Source organism: Gavialis gangeticus, unplaced genomic scaffold, assembly GCF_001723915.1.
Source record: "Gavialis gangeticus isolate Ggan-Ray unplaced genomic scaffold, GavGan_comp1, whole genome shotgun sequence".
In the NCBI taxonomy this organism is placed as follows: Eukaryota; Metazoa; Chordata; order Crocodylia; family Gavialidae; genus Gavialis; species Gavialis gangeticus.
The window spans coordinates 72,283,344-72,296,324 of record NW_017729034.1 but is presented as its reverse complement, the minus strand read 5'-3'; the positions used below and the strand labels follow the sequence as shown (position 1 = coordinate 72,296,324).

At 49.2% G+C, this 12,981-nt stretch overlaps 1 protein-coding gene across 1 annotated transcript in view; it reads left to right on the top strand.

Moving 5' to 3' along the window:
- Nucleotides 1–6,576: 6,576 nt before the first annotated feature.
- The window catches only part of TMEM181 (transmembrane protein 181), a 59,090-nt gene continuing 52,685 nt past the window's right edge, over nt 6,577–12,981 (top strand). Inside the window, exon 1 of the mRNA XM_019527309.1 lies at nt 6,577–6,671. Coding sequence (XP_019382854.1) covers nt 6,664–6,671 — 8 coding nt within the window. The 5' untranslated portion in view covers nt 6,577–6,663. The remainder of the gene's footprint in view (nt 6,672–12,981) is intronic.

The window sequence follows — 12,981 nt, the reverse complement described above, 5'->3', positions numbered from 1 at the left end:
TCTACTCAGTTGGCGTACAGCTCCTCCCCAGTCTACCCATTTTGGTTCTCTTGCGTGTTGGTCCTGGGACAATTCCCACTGATCTAATGCCTTTATTGCAAAGGTGATCAACTGATGGACATAATGTCCGGTGATGGTGGGATCTATCTTTGCACGGTGTAACAGCACGGGGTCCTTGGGGTGGCAGTGATCTCCCCCAGCGCCCCCTACCGTGCCAATGTGGTACTAAAGCACCCTCACATCTCGCCCGCCATGTCTTTGATGTTAACAATGTATAAAGGAGGCTGTCTTTTGTCCTGACACGGTGCTCTGATGTATCTCGGTCTCGGTTCTATTTTGAGTGACTCGGTACACCCCAGCCTTATGGGCTATGTGTGGCTCCAACCACCCCTGTACCATGCCCCAAGCCTCGCAGATGTACCGGACGTTGTTTGGTTGATTTCTCACAGCCTGCACCCCCACCGGGGCTTCTCGCCTTAGCGGTCAGATGGCCTCAGCCTTACCTGGCCCCCTCCCAATCCTCTGCTCTCCTTCTCAGGCTGGGGTCAGTGCACCCCTGAATGTTGTGCTCTCTCTGGCACCAGGGTCCCCACGCTACCGTGGAGCCCCTATGAGGCCTCCTCCAACCCCTAATAGCCTCACCCAGTCCTCTGGTGTAACAACAATAACAAAACAATAACACAAGCCCCTGGGCTATAACACAAAGTTAAACCTCCTGGCTAAACATCCTCCAAACCACACCACCTCTCACCCATGTAACTAGCGGCGGGTATATTCAGGCCTTATTCTCCTTCCCACCTTGAGGCAGTATTCCTATCTGCTAGCAGAGAGAGAGCGAGAGCAAGCGAGCACTCACAGCCTCCAGCCTGGGTCTTTTAGTAGTCAGCCCTGCCCCTTCCGGTCAGCTGACTCACCAGCTGTGGGCCCTTAGCTCCTCCTGGTTGCCCCTAGCAACCAGCACCTGAGCCCATACTACTGCTTTTCAAGTAGCGGCACCCTAGTGCTCTGCTACACATGGGCTTGGGTTGTCTTATACCAATCTCCTGGAAAGATTTTTGCTAGTGCCTCTTGGGAGGTGAAGAATTTATCTACTCTTTGAGATGCTACTCTGCTAGCCCACAGTCCCCAGTTTTCCTTGGGGTCTTTTGTCTAAGCGGCTAGCTCAGTCTGGAGGTCGGTTGGCTTCCAAGGAACCACCTCCAACTCCTGTAAGGCAGTCCGACCGTCACCCCCCGATAGAGTCTGGATTTCACCACTGCACTTACCTCTGACCTTTCCGGTGGAGTTGTCTTTACCACTGTTCCTGCAGAAGATGGGGGGGGTCGGCTGGTTGTTCTGATTCCCGACCAGGTTAATCACCGCCACCTCTTGTCCTTCTTCTGAGGGCATCCTTGGATCCTCTGAGGGCAACAAAACTCCCACCAGCTCCCACAACAAAGAGATGACGCCCTCTAACAATGCCTTCTTCCCAGGTTTTCTGCCTGTCTGCCATTGAGCAAAAACTCCCTCCGCCGTGGCAAGGGACCTGAGGTCCCTTACCCCAGAGGGGGACCATGGATGTACTTTCTTACTAAGTTCAGAGAGACTTGTGGTTTTCACCCAGTGTGTGAACATGTTTTCCACTCCTTGAACCCGACTGGCCAGGCTGTCTCAAAGAGGGGCCTTTTGTGCCCTCATTCTCCACCACTTGTTAGGGGCTCCCTCCCTTCCCCACAGAGGTAGGTGAGTAACCCACAAGTCACATGCCAGGTAAAACCCAAGTGCCACTCCCTGACAATGACCGAAACATCTTTGATTTTTTTGGTGTACTGAACAGAGTTTACCTGGAAATGGGGTTGGGGATATGAGAGACATCAGCGCTGGGAACAACTTAACCTTAATAACTGAACCTTATTCTAGAGATAGTTTCCTGGGTTGTCAATCTGCAGCAATCTTGACATTTTATTAACATACACTAAATTAAAATGATTAGAGGCCTAGGAGGAAAGGCTGAAAGAACTAGGATTATTTAGTCTGCAGCTGAGAAGACTAGAGGGGATTTGAAAAGTCTTCAGATATTGGAAGGGCCATTACAGAGAAGATGGTTGTAGTAGACAGGACTAGGAGCAATAGCTTCAAGCTTCAGCAAAGGAAATTTAGGTTGGAAATTAGGGGGAACTTTCTGATTATGTGGGTAGTCAGGCATTGGAATAGGCTGCCTAGAGAAACTGTGAAAACTTCTAGGGATGGAGATTCTAACAGCAGATTAGAAAGACGCTTGTCTGGGATGGTTTACCTTATCTTGAGTAGGGGGCTGAACTAGATGATCTCATGAGGTCCCTACCAGCCCTACTTTCCTATAATGCTGTGATGTATTTGATTGTTCCAAGTAGAGCTAGATCAAGTCCCTAAATTTGCCCAGTTTGTCTTCAGGGCCTTCCTTTCTCAGTTTGTCTTTGACATTCTTTGGTTGTCTATTATTTTAGAAGGTTGAATAGACCAGAAGAATAGTGGTCAAGTTTGTTCTGACATTTGGAAAAATAACTGCTCATAAAGCATTGTTACATGCAACCTGCTAAGGTTTTGATTACAGTGTTCAAAGCAAGAGTTTACCAGACAGGCTTTAATATGAAGCTACTTGTATTCTGATTAGATTTTCTATAAATAGTGCACATTAAACATAGTATCCTTTCCTGTATACCATAATGTTGGCCCTAGGTCGATAGCAATGACAATATTGTCTTTTTAATGGAGAATCTGCTGCAGTTTGAGGTAGCTCAAAATCATTCACAAAACAGGATGTTGTGTCCAAGATGAACCATTGTTTCCGTGACCTGAACACACACACGCAAACCACACAAAGTGCATCAGTCCTTATATGTAATGTTATTAGGTTTAATTCAGATTCAAAAGCACCTGTCTGCCAGGTGTGGTATTCTAACAACCTAGTGCAAGAGTGTCAAACTCATCTGGCCCTGCAGGCTGGATGAGTGGTGTAGAACCAAAAAACAGGCCATATGAATGCCATTGGACTGAACTCATTGGCCAAATTGGACCCATAGATGTGCCTCCTGGATCCAGAGCATGCAGCACCCACTCCAGCCAGACGGAGATTTGGCAGGAAGAGGCCTGGCATCTTGGGCACTTGGCTACTGCTGCAGAAACAACCCGTGGTGAGGGGTTTCCTCCCCTGGGGACAGAAATTACACACAAACCAATTTAAGTGATTGGAAACCAGTTCAAATCTGTAACACAAGAGACATTCAGTCCATATAAGCTGGTTTTGGCCATTTTGAAAGCGGTTTAAGATATACCTGGATGGATGTAGTAACAGACTGATTTAAGTTAAATCGGTTTATTGAATTTATGTCCCAGATCCCTTCCAGATTCAAGTTAACTTACAGTCCCTCAGCATCCCAGGATGCTTTGCACATCCCCTGCAACCCACCCACCCCCAAGGTGGGCAGGCTAGCCTTGGCCTAAGACCGTCTGCTCCAGCCCAGCAGGGAGGTGTGCTCTAGTGCCCCACAGCTTTTGGCTTGGGCCACTGCAGGCATGTGGTTGTATTACTGGAATCAAAAGTGAATATCTGTTCACTTGCTCATCCATTTAGACTATGCAGTTTAGACTAACCTGCAGAGACTGAATCGATTCAGCCTCAGGCTTTTTGACTGTCTGTCCTTAGCCATGGTGTTGCTCCAGTACCAAATGTTCTTGTCTGATTGCCTGGCAGCCAAGCTGGCAAGAACCAGTGCTGCAGCTCCAGCAGCACTGCGGCAAGACACCCTGCATTGTGGGTGCTTGGTAACTGCCACAGGAACAAATCGTGATGCCAAGTTTTCCCTGCGGTGCTGCTGAGGCTCCAGCCGTATGGCTATTGCTTGGTGCTTCGTTACTACCACAGGAACAAGCTGCAATGGTGCTGGGGCTCCAAGCACAGGGCGGATTGATTTAAAAAGCAAGTTGACTGAAATCATGACACAAGTCAGGAAGCAAAAAGCCTGATTTAAGTAATTGTTTTTTTATCTACTGTCCCATTGTACACTTTTGTTTTTTTAAAGAAAGGTGTATTTTCATAGATTGATATAACAATTAAAACATGTTGACTTACAACTAAATACAGTTTTTACAGTAGATTTGTAATATGCGTTTCCTAGGCACATAAAACAAACTGGAGAAACATATGTTTCTTATTCACTGGATAAATAACTTTTTGTTCATATCTGTGTAACCTGGGCGGTACCCCAAGAGGTACCCCCTCTTCAACTGAAGGGATCAAAGCAGGTGCACAAGCACTGTGGGAGGTGTAGGGACTCTCCTCCCCCTATACAGCAGAGCCAGACCATCAATGGGGACTTAACCATATACCTTTTAATGAGGGAACAATACTGGGAACATAACAGGCATAAATCAGAGGGTACAGTGGACACTACAATGCCCCAAGGGGGCAGGATTCAACAAAGGTTAGACACTTACAATCATTGACAAAACAGGGTTAACAAAATATAAAACTCAGAGAGCAGAACAAACAATACGGGTTGGTGATATATAAAACAGCACAAAATGCAAAATGACAAGGAAATATAGGGCCTAGGTACCTAGAGGGGGAGAAAGGGGGGGAAAAAAACACAATGGCTCTTTTCCACTGCAAGAAGATTTACTTCTTGTTATCTCACTCACCTCAAGTCACCCTAGCTGGGACTTGAACTCAGATCTCCCATGGAGTGCACAGAAGTATCACCACACAGCCACCAGTAGTAGCACTGCTCAAGCTTGCTAGAGGTCTTAGCCTTCCCAAAGCCCCAGCCTCACATCAAGCTGCCTGGGCTCTGACTGGAAGAGCTGAAAGCAGAGCTGGGAGCCTCTTAGGTTGCTGCTCAGATCCTTGCTGCAGCAGGGGAGACTCTCCTGCTGGCTGCAGCCTCTTGTAGGGGGTCTTGGAGCCCAGCAGGGAGCCTCTCCTGCTGGCTGCACGCCGCGCTGCTGAGGGTCCCACTGCTGCCTGCAGGTCCTGCTCTTTCAGGCTCTTCTGGGGCACTGCGCCTGCCCCACTGGCTCAGCCCTGTAAAGCCCCTTCCTTGTTGTCCCTCCCTAGGTCTTCTCTGAATCAGATGCGCTGCCCCCTTTTACCCCCTCCAGGTGACCCAAGGGGCCAATCAGGGAACATGGAGGGTGTGTCTCTGGGGCCTGATTGGTGCAGAAAGGGAATCCCAAGTCCTCCAAGCATCTTTTGCCCTTTTGAAACCCCTGGGCTAGGTCACTGCCAGCTAGCCCATCACATCTGTATCAAGCTCCATTAAGACAGCAACTTGAATTTAATTAAACACACAAAACCAGCACTTCAAATTTATTAAATAAAGCTAATGTTTTGGATACAGATATTTTTAAAAATCAAAACATGGTGCACACTTGCAACTAAAATTCATTAAACACTATGAACTGCAGTTAGTAAATTAAATCAATTATTTCAGGTCTTCCTGGGGAAAATTTTCTAAAACGCCTAGGTGAAAGTCATTTAAGTTCCTCCTTGCCTAATTCCTAGGAGAGTACTCATGGATAGTCTGCCCCACTGCTCTCCCCCTTCCCCTGGTTGGCAGTGGTAGATGAGGAGCACTGAGATGCTAGAGGACAAAGGCCTCCCTTGACACTCCAGAACCTGTGCAAATGTAATGGCAAACACTTCATTTTGAAGCTCTTCTAAATAGTAGTTGTTTCCTAGAAAGTTATTTTGGAACACTTCTGCTATTTTTGGAGTGTTTGAAGTGCATCAAATGCTCCACCTGTCCAAAGCATGGTGTGAGCAGTGTCGCAAGGGCAGCACCATCTGATTTGTTGGATACTGTCACAGGTAGGTCCTGACCTCTGATATTCTTTCCTTATGCTTCTGTGACTCTTCTGCACATATGCATATATATATGTTATTTCTCTGCACTGTCGAACATGTCTCAGCAGGAGGGTTGGAACAGTTCTTCCAAATAGTGGCCTGGTGATTGGGACACTCTTATGAGGTGACGTGATTTACACACATGCATACACACACGTCACATGCATGCACACATGCATGTGATATATCTATGTATATGTGCATCTGTATATATATACCAGTATGTGCATGTGTTTAGATGTAAATATGGTTGTAGAATATATATAGACACACACACATATATATATAAATATGCATGTGTATACACACATGCATATGTAATATGTGTGTATAAATGTCTGTGAATATATGTATATACACACACATATGCACATGTATCTGTGTATATATACCCAGTCTGTCTGTGTGTGTCCACGTTACTGCATACACCCACCTCCCGTAGGCACGCGCTTCCCAGTGTCACCGCTGCACTCCCCCCAGGCGCGGGACGGCTCCTCCCCTCCGGCGCGTGGGTGATGTGTCAGGACACAGCATCACGTGAGCTGGGGGCGGGGCTGGCGCACACCACGCGTGCCCCGCCTTCCAGCAGCCCCGCTACCACCCCATGTGCTTCGCAGCATCCCGTAGCGTCACTTCCCCCTCCACCTGCGTTCTAGGCGCGGCTGCTGGTGCTTCCGGGCGCGAGTCACGTAGCCGAGGGGGCGTGGCCGCCGGCTGACGCGCCAGGAGAGAGCGGTGCTCGCAGCCGGCAGGTGTCGGCGGACGTCGGGGGGCTGCGCTGGTGCGCATGCGGCGCCGAGATGGACCCGTGAGTGACCGTTGGCGAGGCGCGCACCGCTGGCGGGGGAGAGGCAGAGTCCGCGCGGCCATCGTGCTGCCCGGGGCGGGGAGAGACTCCATGTGCCAGCCCCCGGGCAGGGCAGCCCGAAGCCACACCTCGGTGACCAGGAACTAGCCCTGGGGTTGTTGCCCACGTGCAGGTGGCTGGGGGAGCCCTTTTTGAACGGGGGGGCTGAGGATTTGGCAGGGGTGGCCGTTTATTGTGCAGTGGTGCGATATAGGGAACGCATGGCGGGATCTACAGGCTTGAAGGCAGCTATGCTGGCCGGTTGGGTGCTTTCTGAGTCCTCCGCATCTGGAAAATGGGTCTAGCATTTTTTCTGTAATCCTCAAAAACCCTAAAAGCAGAGGGACAGCAAAGAGCTGGCACTTTCCCAGGATGCCTCATGAGCTGTTGCTCTAGGCGGGAGGCTTTCAAGCTGTTGGGTGCCCCCCTTGGAGGGAGGGGAGTGAAGGAACGCAGAGGCGCAGGCAGGAAGTGTGCAAGGAGCCAAGTGTTCCCACTTGTAGGCTTGCTAGGCACTTGCCATGGTCCTACACCCAAGGAAAGCCTGTCCCACCCAGCAAGTGCATGAAGACCAACCTTTGCTAGCTGGAATTGGGTGAGCCTGGGTAGCAGCACCTGGGGAGGTGTTGGGGGCCTGGAGTTAGCACCCCACACATCTCCAGGGGCTTGTGGCCGTGTGTAGTCTGCTCTGAAGCCTATGCTGCTACTGTCCCCCAGGCTTGCTAGAAGTGAGTTACTGCAGGTTCCTCTCCCTGAGCTGAAAGGACTCCTTCCTGTGCCTGGGCACTGGCAAGTGCTGCCAGAGTTGGAGGAGGGCTCCATTTCTCAGCTAGGAGAACTGTGAAGATCCACGCCTGTTTTTTCTCCAAAGTACTTTGAAATCTTTGTTCAAGTGAATGGAAGAGTCTGTTGCTGCTCAATGGTTAATAATTAAAACAAACAAAACCCCCATCGCTGCCCTAGATGCCCATCTGTATGGCAGAGAAGTGCTCGTGACTAACTGGTTTCATCAATAAATGCAGACCTTAAAAATCAAAACAGCTCACTTTTAAAATAGTAATGTACAGCAGTAATTTACAGCTACATAGCAATTGCTACCTAAAAGCAGTCTCAGCTTTTTATATAGTTATACCCTCTTTCATTAGCTACTATAGGACTGTCTAGCTGGGAGCCTGTGAACCACACGCAGCCTTTGATGGGTTAAAGTGTTGCCCCTAGGCTCATGCCTGGCAGCTGCTCTCCAAATCATTCTGGCTGAATGCATTCAGTGTCTCCAAGCTCCAGTTTTCACTGTCTGCCCTTGTGCCAGGGGACAGAGAAGTGCAGCATGGTGTGGTCTCCAGGGAGCTGAGGATGAGTCTGAGCTGTGTGTGGGAGCAATGCGGTGGGGGGGGGGGGGGCCTTGCCCCGGGGTTTGGGGGGGGGGGGGGGGGGGGGGGGGGGCCTGCCCCCGGGTATGGGGCGGGGGGGGGGGGGGGCCTGCCCCCGGGTATGGGGCGGGGGGGGGGGGGGGCCTGCCCCCGGGTATGGGGCGGGGGGGGGGGGGGGCCTGCCCCCGGGTATGGGGCGGGGGGGGGGGGGGGCCTGCCCCCGGGTATGGGGCGGGGGGGGGGGGGGGCCTGCCCCCGGGTATGGGGCGGGGGGGGGGGGGGGCCTGCCCCCGGGTATGGGGCGGGGGGGGGGGGGGGCCTTGCACCAGTGTATGATGCAGTGGAGGGTGGAGTTTACAGTGAAGTGTAGTGCTGTGGGGTGGCATCTGGTAGTACAGCAGCTGGGGGTGTCCGTGCAGCCTGAGGGGCCTGTGGCTTGCCCTGGGCCCATGGGCATTTGTCTCCCAGCTGCTTATAAATTGGACAGCCATGAGTTATCATAATGGCAGCATGCTAGGAAGAAGGAACCTGAGGTCTTTTGGGTAGCATGGGAGAGCAGAGATCACGAAGGAGTGTATGGGTGAATGTAAATATAGTTATGGGGTGGGGCAGGGTAGCACCTTGGAAACTAACTGGTCCAGAGAAGCATGCACTTTTGTAAGCAGCAGCCTACTTTGTTAGATTCTAGGTGACAAAGTAGGTTGTTGCCTACAGAAGCTCATGCCTCTCCGCACCAGTTAGTTTTCTGCCTGACTTCAGGTTACCATGGCTAAGCACCCCTCTCTCAGTGTAGCTAAAATATTTAAACAGTTTCAACCAAAATCATCCTCTTGAGCAATCTAAAATGAGAGAGAACAGTGTGGATGGAGAGATGACTGGGATGGTTGGAAGAGTGCATCAGTGAGGCCATAAGACTAAAAGAGTGCAGGTGACCTGGGTTCTACTCCCTGTTTTGACACTGGCCTCCTGGGCTACATTCAGCAAACCACTTAATTTCCCCTGTGCCACAGCTTCCCCATCTGTAAAATAGGTATACTTGGTGCTCTGAGATCCTTGGGTGAGAAGTACGGTAAGAAGTGCTTGTGCTTCTATGATAAAAATAATGTTCATAGAAGAGGGTGACTGGCTAGCTGCATGTTCAAAACATTGTTGCTAATGTGTCACTGTGGATTGTATGCTTGCAGTTCATGCACTATTGTGGCTTCTCTGAGTTTAAAAGACAATTAGCATGAGAGCAATTGCTTTCGGTGGTGGTCTGAACTGGGATGTTACTTGATCTTAAAAGCTAAATTAAATATTAATTAGTGGTCACTGAAATATTACAGTTTAGTAGTTATTTAAATTTTTCAGGAATTGGTCAGTTGGCAGTTTCCATAATGAATTAATTCAGAGTTCCTGGAAATCTGGATACTTAGCATTGGAGGGCTAAGTTTTGACACCCCTTTCTGTGTCTTCCAGTCTGTGGACACATCTATACCAGGGATGTCAAACACATGGTCCACAGGATGGATCTGGCTTGTGAGAGGCTGGGGACTTGAAGGCAAGACCAACAGGGGTGGGTGGTGTGCACTGCTGAGATCTAGGGTAGGGAACTCTGTTGTGGATGCATGTTGGCAGCAGAGGGTGAGCACCAGTTCCTCACCATGTTGCTGGAGGTGGGTCTGGATCAGGGCCATGAAGTTCCTTGGGGTCTAGATCCAGCCCACAAGGAGCTCCACCACAGTCTGGATCTGGCTTGAGGGGCCTGACAAGTTTGACAGCCCTGGTTTACTCTGCAATGGCAGCAGTATATTGTAGGCATAACCAAGCTAGCTGCAAACTAGTGCAGGTGTTGGTAGCAATCTGGTTGCAGTGTCCTGGGACTTAGGACGAGTTGCAAGACTTCCTGAGGTGATGGGTCACTAAACAAACAGTTAGCCAACACTAAACTGCTTGTGTCCTGGCTAAACTGCCTCTCTTTGCATTGCAGTGTTGACATACTCTGTATTGATACGTGTACATACGCCTTTGTCTACATTTGTCCAGTCACAATGGATGACTTCAGTAAAGTTTGCTTACCATTTGAGCAAACCTTTAGAGATCACGTAACTTATGCTTTGCCTTTCCCAGAGGTGATGTGAACAGACTTTGACAACTGTTTGTTAGGGAAGCTTTTAGTAGGAGATTATCAACTTGCATTTATATAATTAGTATAGTATAGGACAAGAGCCTCTTATAGGTTTAATAATAAGTACATAGAGGGATTACTTTACCTGTCTCTCATATGCTTCTATCTGTGGATTGGAACAAGGCAAGTTAACAGAGGAACTGAATGTTGAATGGGGGACAATAGAAAAGGCTGTCCCTGATAGAAACTACTGTAGAATGTTACTTTTATGTTAATTGAAGTTTAGCTGAGGTGTTCTTATTTTTGCTCTTATGAAAACAGCTATTGGACTGTAGTGACGCAAGTCATAGGGTGTCTGTTTTTGCACCTGCCAAAATTAGTGACCTTTAGAACAAATCTGATATAGATGCTAGGGTAAATTGCCAATATGTCAGTCTGTCTTGGTGTTTTAGTACAGTTCAGGTGATAGAACATTGTGGCTCTGATGAGCTTAAACTCCGGCAGGTTCACAGCAAATGGCTTCAGAGATTGTGGTTGAAGTCTGCAGGCTCATTTTAACACCAGTAATCTGTTAATTTAGATACCTAATAATTAATTTGGTATCACTATGTTAAAATGTGTAAAGTTCTTCATTGAGATCTACAGCTCGGGGGTCAAAAATGTTGCAACTTGGCCTATGGCTGTAGTAATGTTGTAATGAAAAGTTTGGCAGTAACTTAAAAAGAACACACATCATCTAAGAGAGAGTCTGACTGGTTGAGATTTGTAAGAATTCCTTTCTACTTCTGAAGCTGAAAATAAAATAAATGCAGAAAAGAAGATGGAAAGGGTGTTTTCTGTGTCCCAGTAAGTAAGTAGATTACTAGAGAAGTCTGGCATGCTCTGGAAGTCTTGGGATCATCGCATTCAAATCCCCTCTCTAGGGCAACTAAAGTGGTCTTACTCTGGAATCAGCGGGTGCGTCTACGTGTTCATTAATGCACCGTAGTTATGGCACGTGCCCAGAGAGTATCATCAGAATTGCTTGCTTCCAAAATTGGAAAGATTATTGATAGGGGTACAGTGAAACATTTTCTTGGCTAATACCAATGGCCAATTATTAACCAGCCATATTGGCTGATATGAGTCCAATAGCTAACATACAGGAATACAGCCTGGCAGTTTGGAGAGTAGCCTCCTGTTGGTAAGTCTGTGGTGTAGAAGGAGGTCGGGGGGAGGGAGGGGGAGGTGGTGTGCAGATTGAGTCTCCCACAGTAAGGGAGAGAGTGGGGCAGGGGCAGGCGCTGCCCAGCCAAGGGGGTGAATACGACCCCACAAATGGCTCGTCCGGGAGGTGCAGGGGGTGGAGAGCGGGGGCAGCTCCCTGCTGCTGTGCACAACACCAGGGGAGACATGGGAGCACGTGTCACCCTGGATATGTGCTGGGCAGAGGCGGGTTGCCCACTGCAGGCTTGGCACCGGGGCTGCGCTAGCCTCTTCCTGGTGTGGGGGCTAGGCTGGGGCTGTGCTTGGGGCAGGTGGGGGTGGTGCTGGGAGGAGTGGCTATGGGATGAGCTATAGCTGCTCCAAAATTCCCCATAGCCACCCTTTCCTGCCCTGCCCCAACCACAGCCCAGCTCCTTTGTTGGAAAGAGGTTGGCATGGCCTGTAGCCTTGAGCCTGCAGCAGGCAGCCTGCCCCCACCCCATGCACAAATATGGGGAGCACATGCCCCCTGGATGAGCCACCTACAGCTCTGTTCCACTCCAGGGGTTGCATTTACTGCGCTGGCTGACCAGCCCGTGCCCCACTCCCTCCCTCACTGTGAGGGGGCCTCGATCTGCCGCCCCCCCGTGCCGCTTCTTTCCCACAGACTTACCAGCCAGACGCTGCTCTCCAAGCTGCATTCCTGGCTGCGTGCACACAGTGCACATGCAGGTGGCATTTATTGGTGACATTATTGGCTACACTAGCCAAAAAAAGCCAATTATGTTAATTTTCCTTTTATCGGTGCCAATCTGATATATGACTGATATATCAGTGCACCTCTAATTATTGATGATTTTCCTCCTAGAATTATAGTAAAAATGTATTCTCCCCTCCCCCAGCTCCCATTTATTTAGTAGTTTTATCCATAGATTTAGAGCTTTCATGGAACACAGCAGAAGCAAATGACAAAGTTGGTATGGATTTGTTGACCCTAAAGCCACCCTGTGTGGATGTTTCTTCCCCCTGGCTTCATCATCTTTTTCTGGGTTCTTTGCTGTTCTCCTTTACTCGGCTCAGGACTGCATTAAATTTGACCCCACTTCTTTATCTAGCGTAATCATTATTGATAAGTATGGCATAGGCACATACTTTAGCTTGTTACCAGCAAAGATGCCAGTGTCTGTGTGTGCCTATTGCATTTGTTCTGCACATATCAAAGCATGTGCCTCACTTACTGTTGCGTGCATCCCAGCTGTCCATGTGCTTAGCACTTGGAAACCCACCTAGGAAGTGGTGTACGTGTGGATCATTTGACTCCCGCCTTTTGCCAGGTGTCCAGAAATGATCAAGGCATGAATGACTGTTCCAGGTGAATAGTGTGTTCAGAACAGGGGAGCGTGATATTGCACAGGGAGCACCTCTAAACTGCAGCCAAGGTTCTTGTCTGATGGCAATAAGAGGTGCACTGATGCATCAGTCCCGTATCAGACCAGCACCGATTTGAAGAAAATTGAGAGTATTGGCAGTCAGCTCTTTTTGTCTGATGTGGCTGATAAATGCCACATGCATGCATACAGCCACAGTGCAGCACGCAGCACAGCTTGGT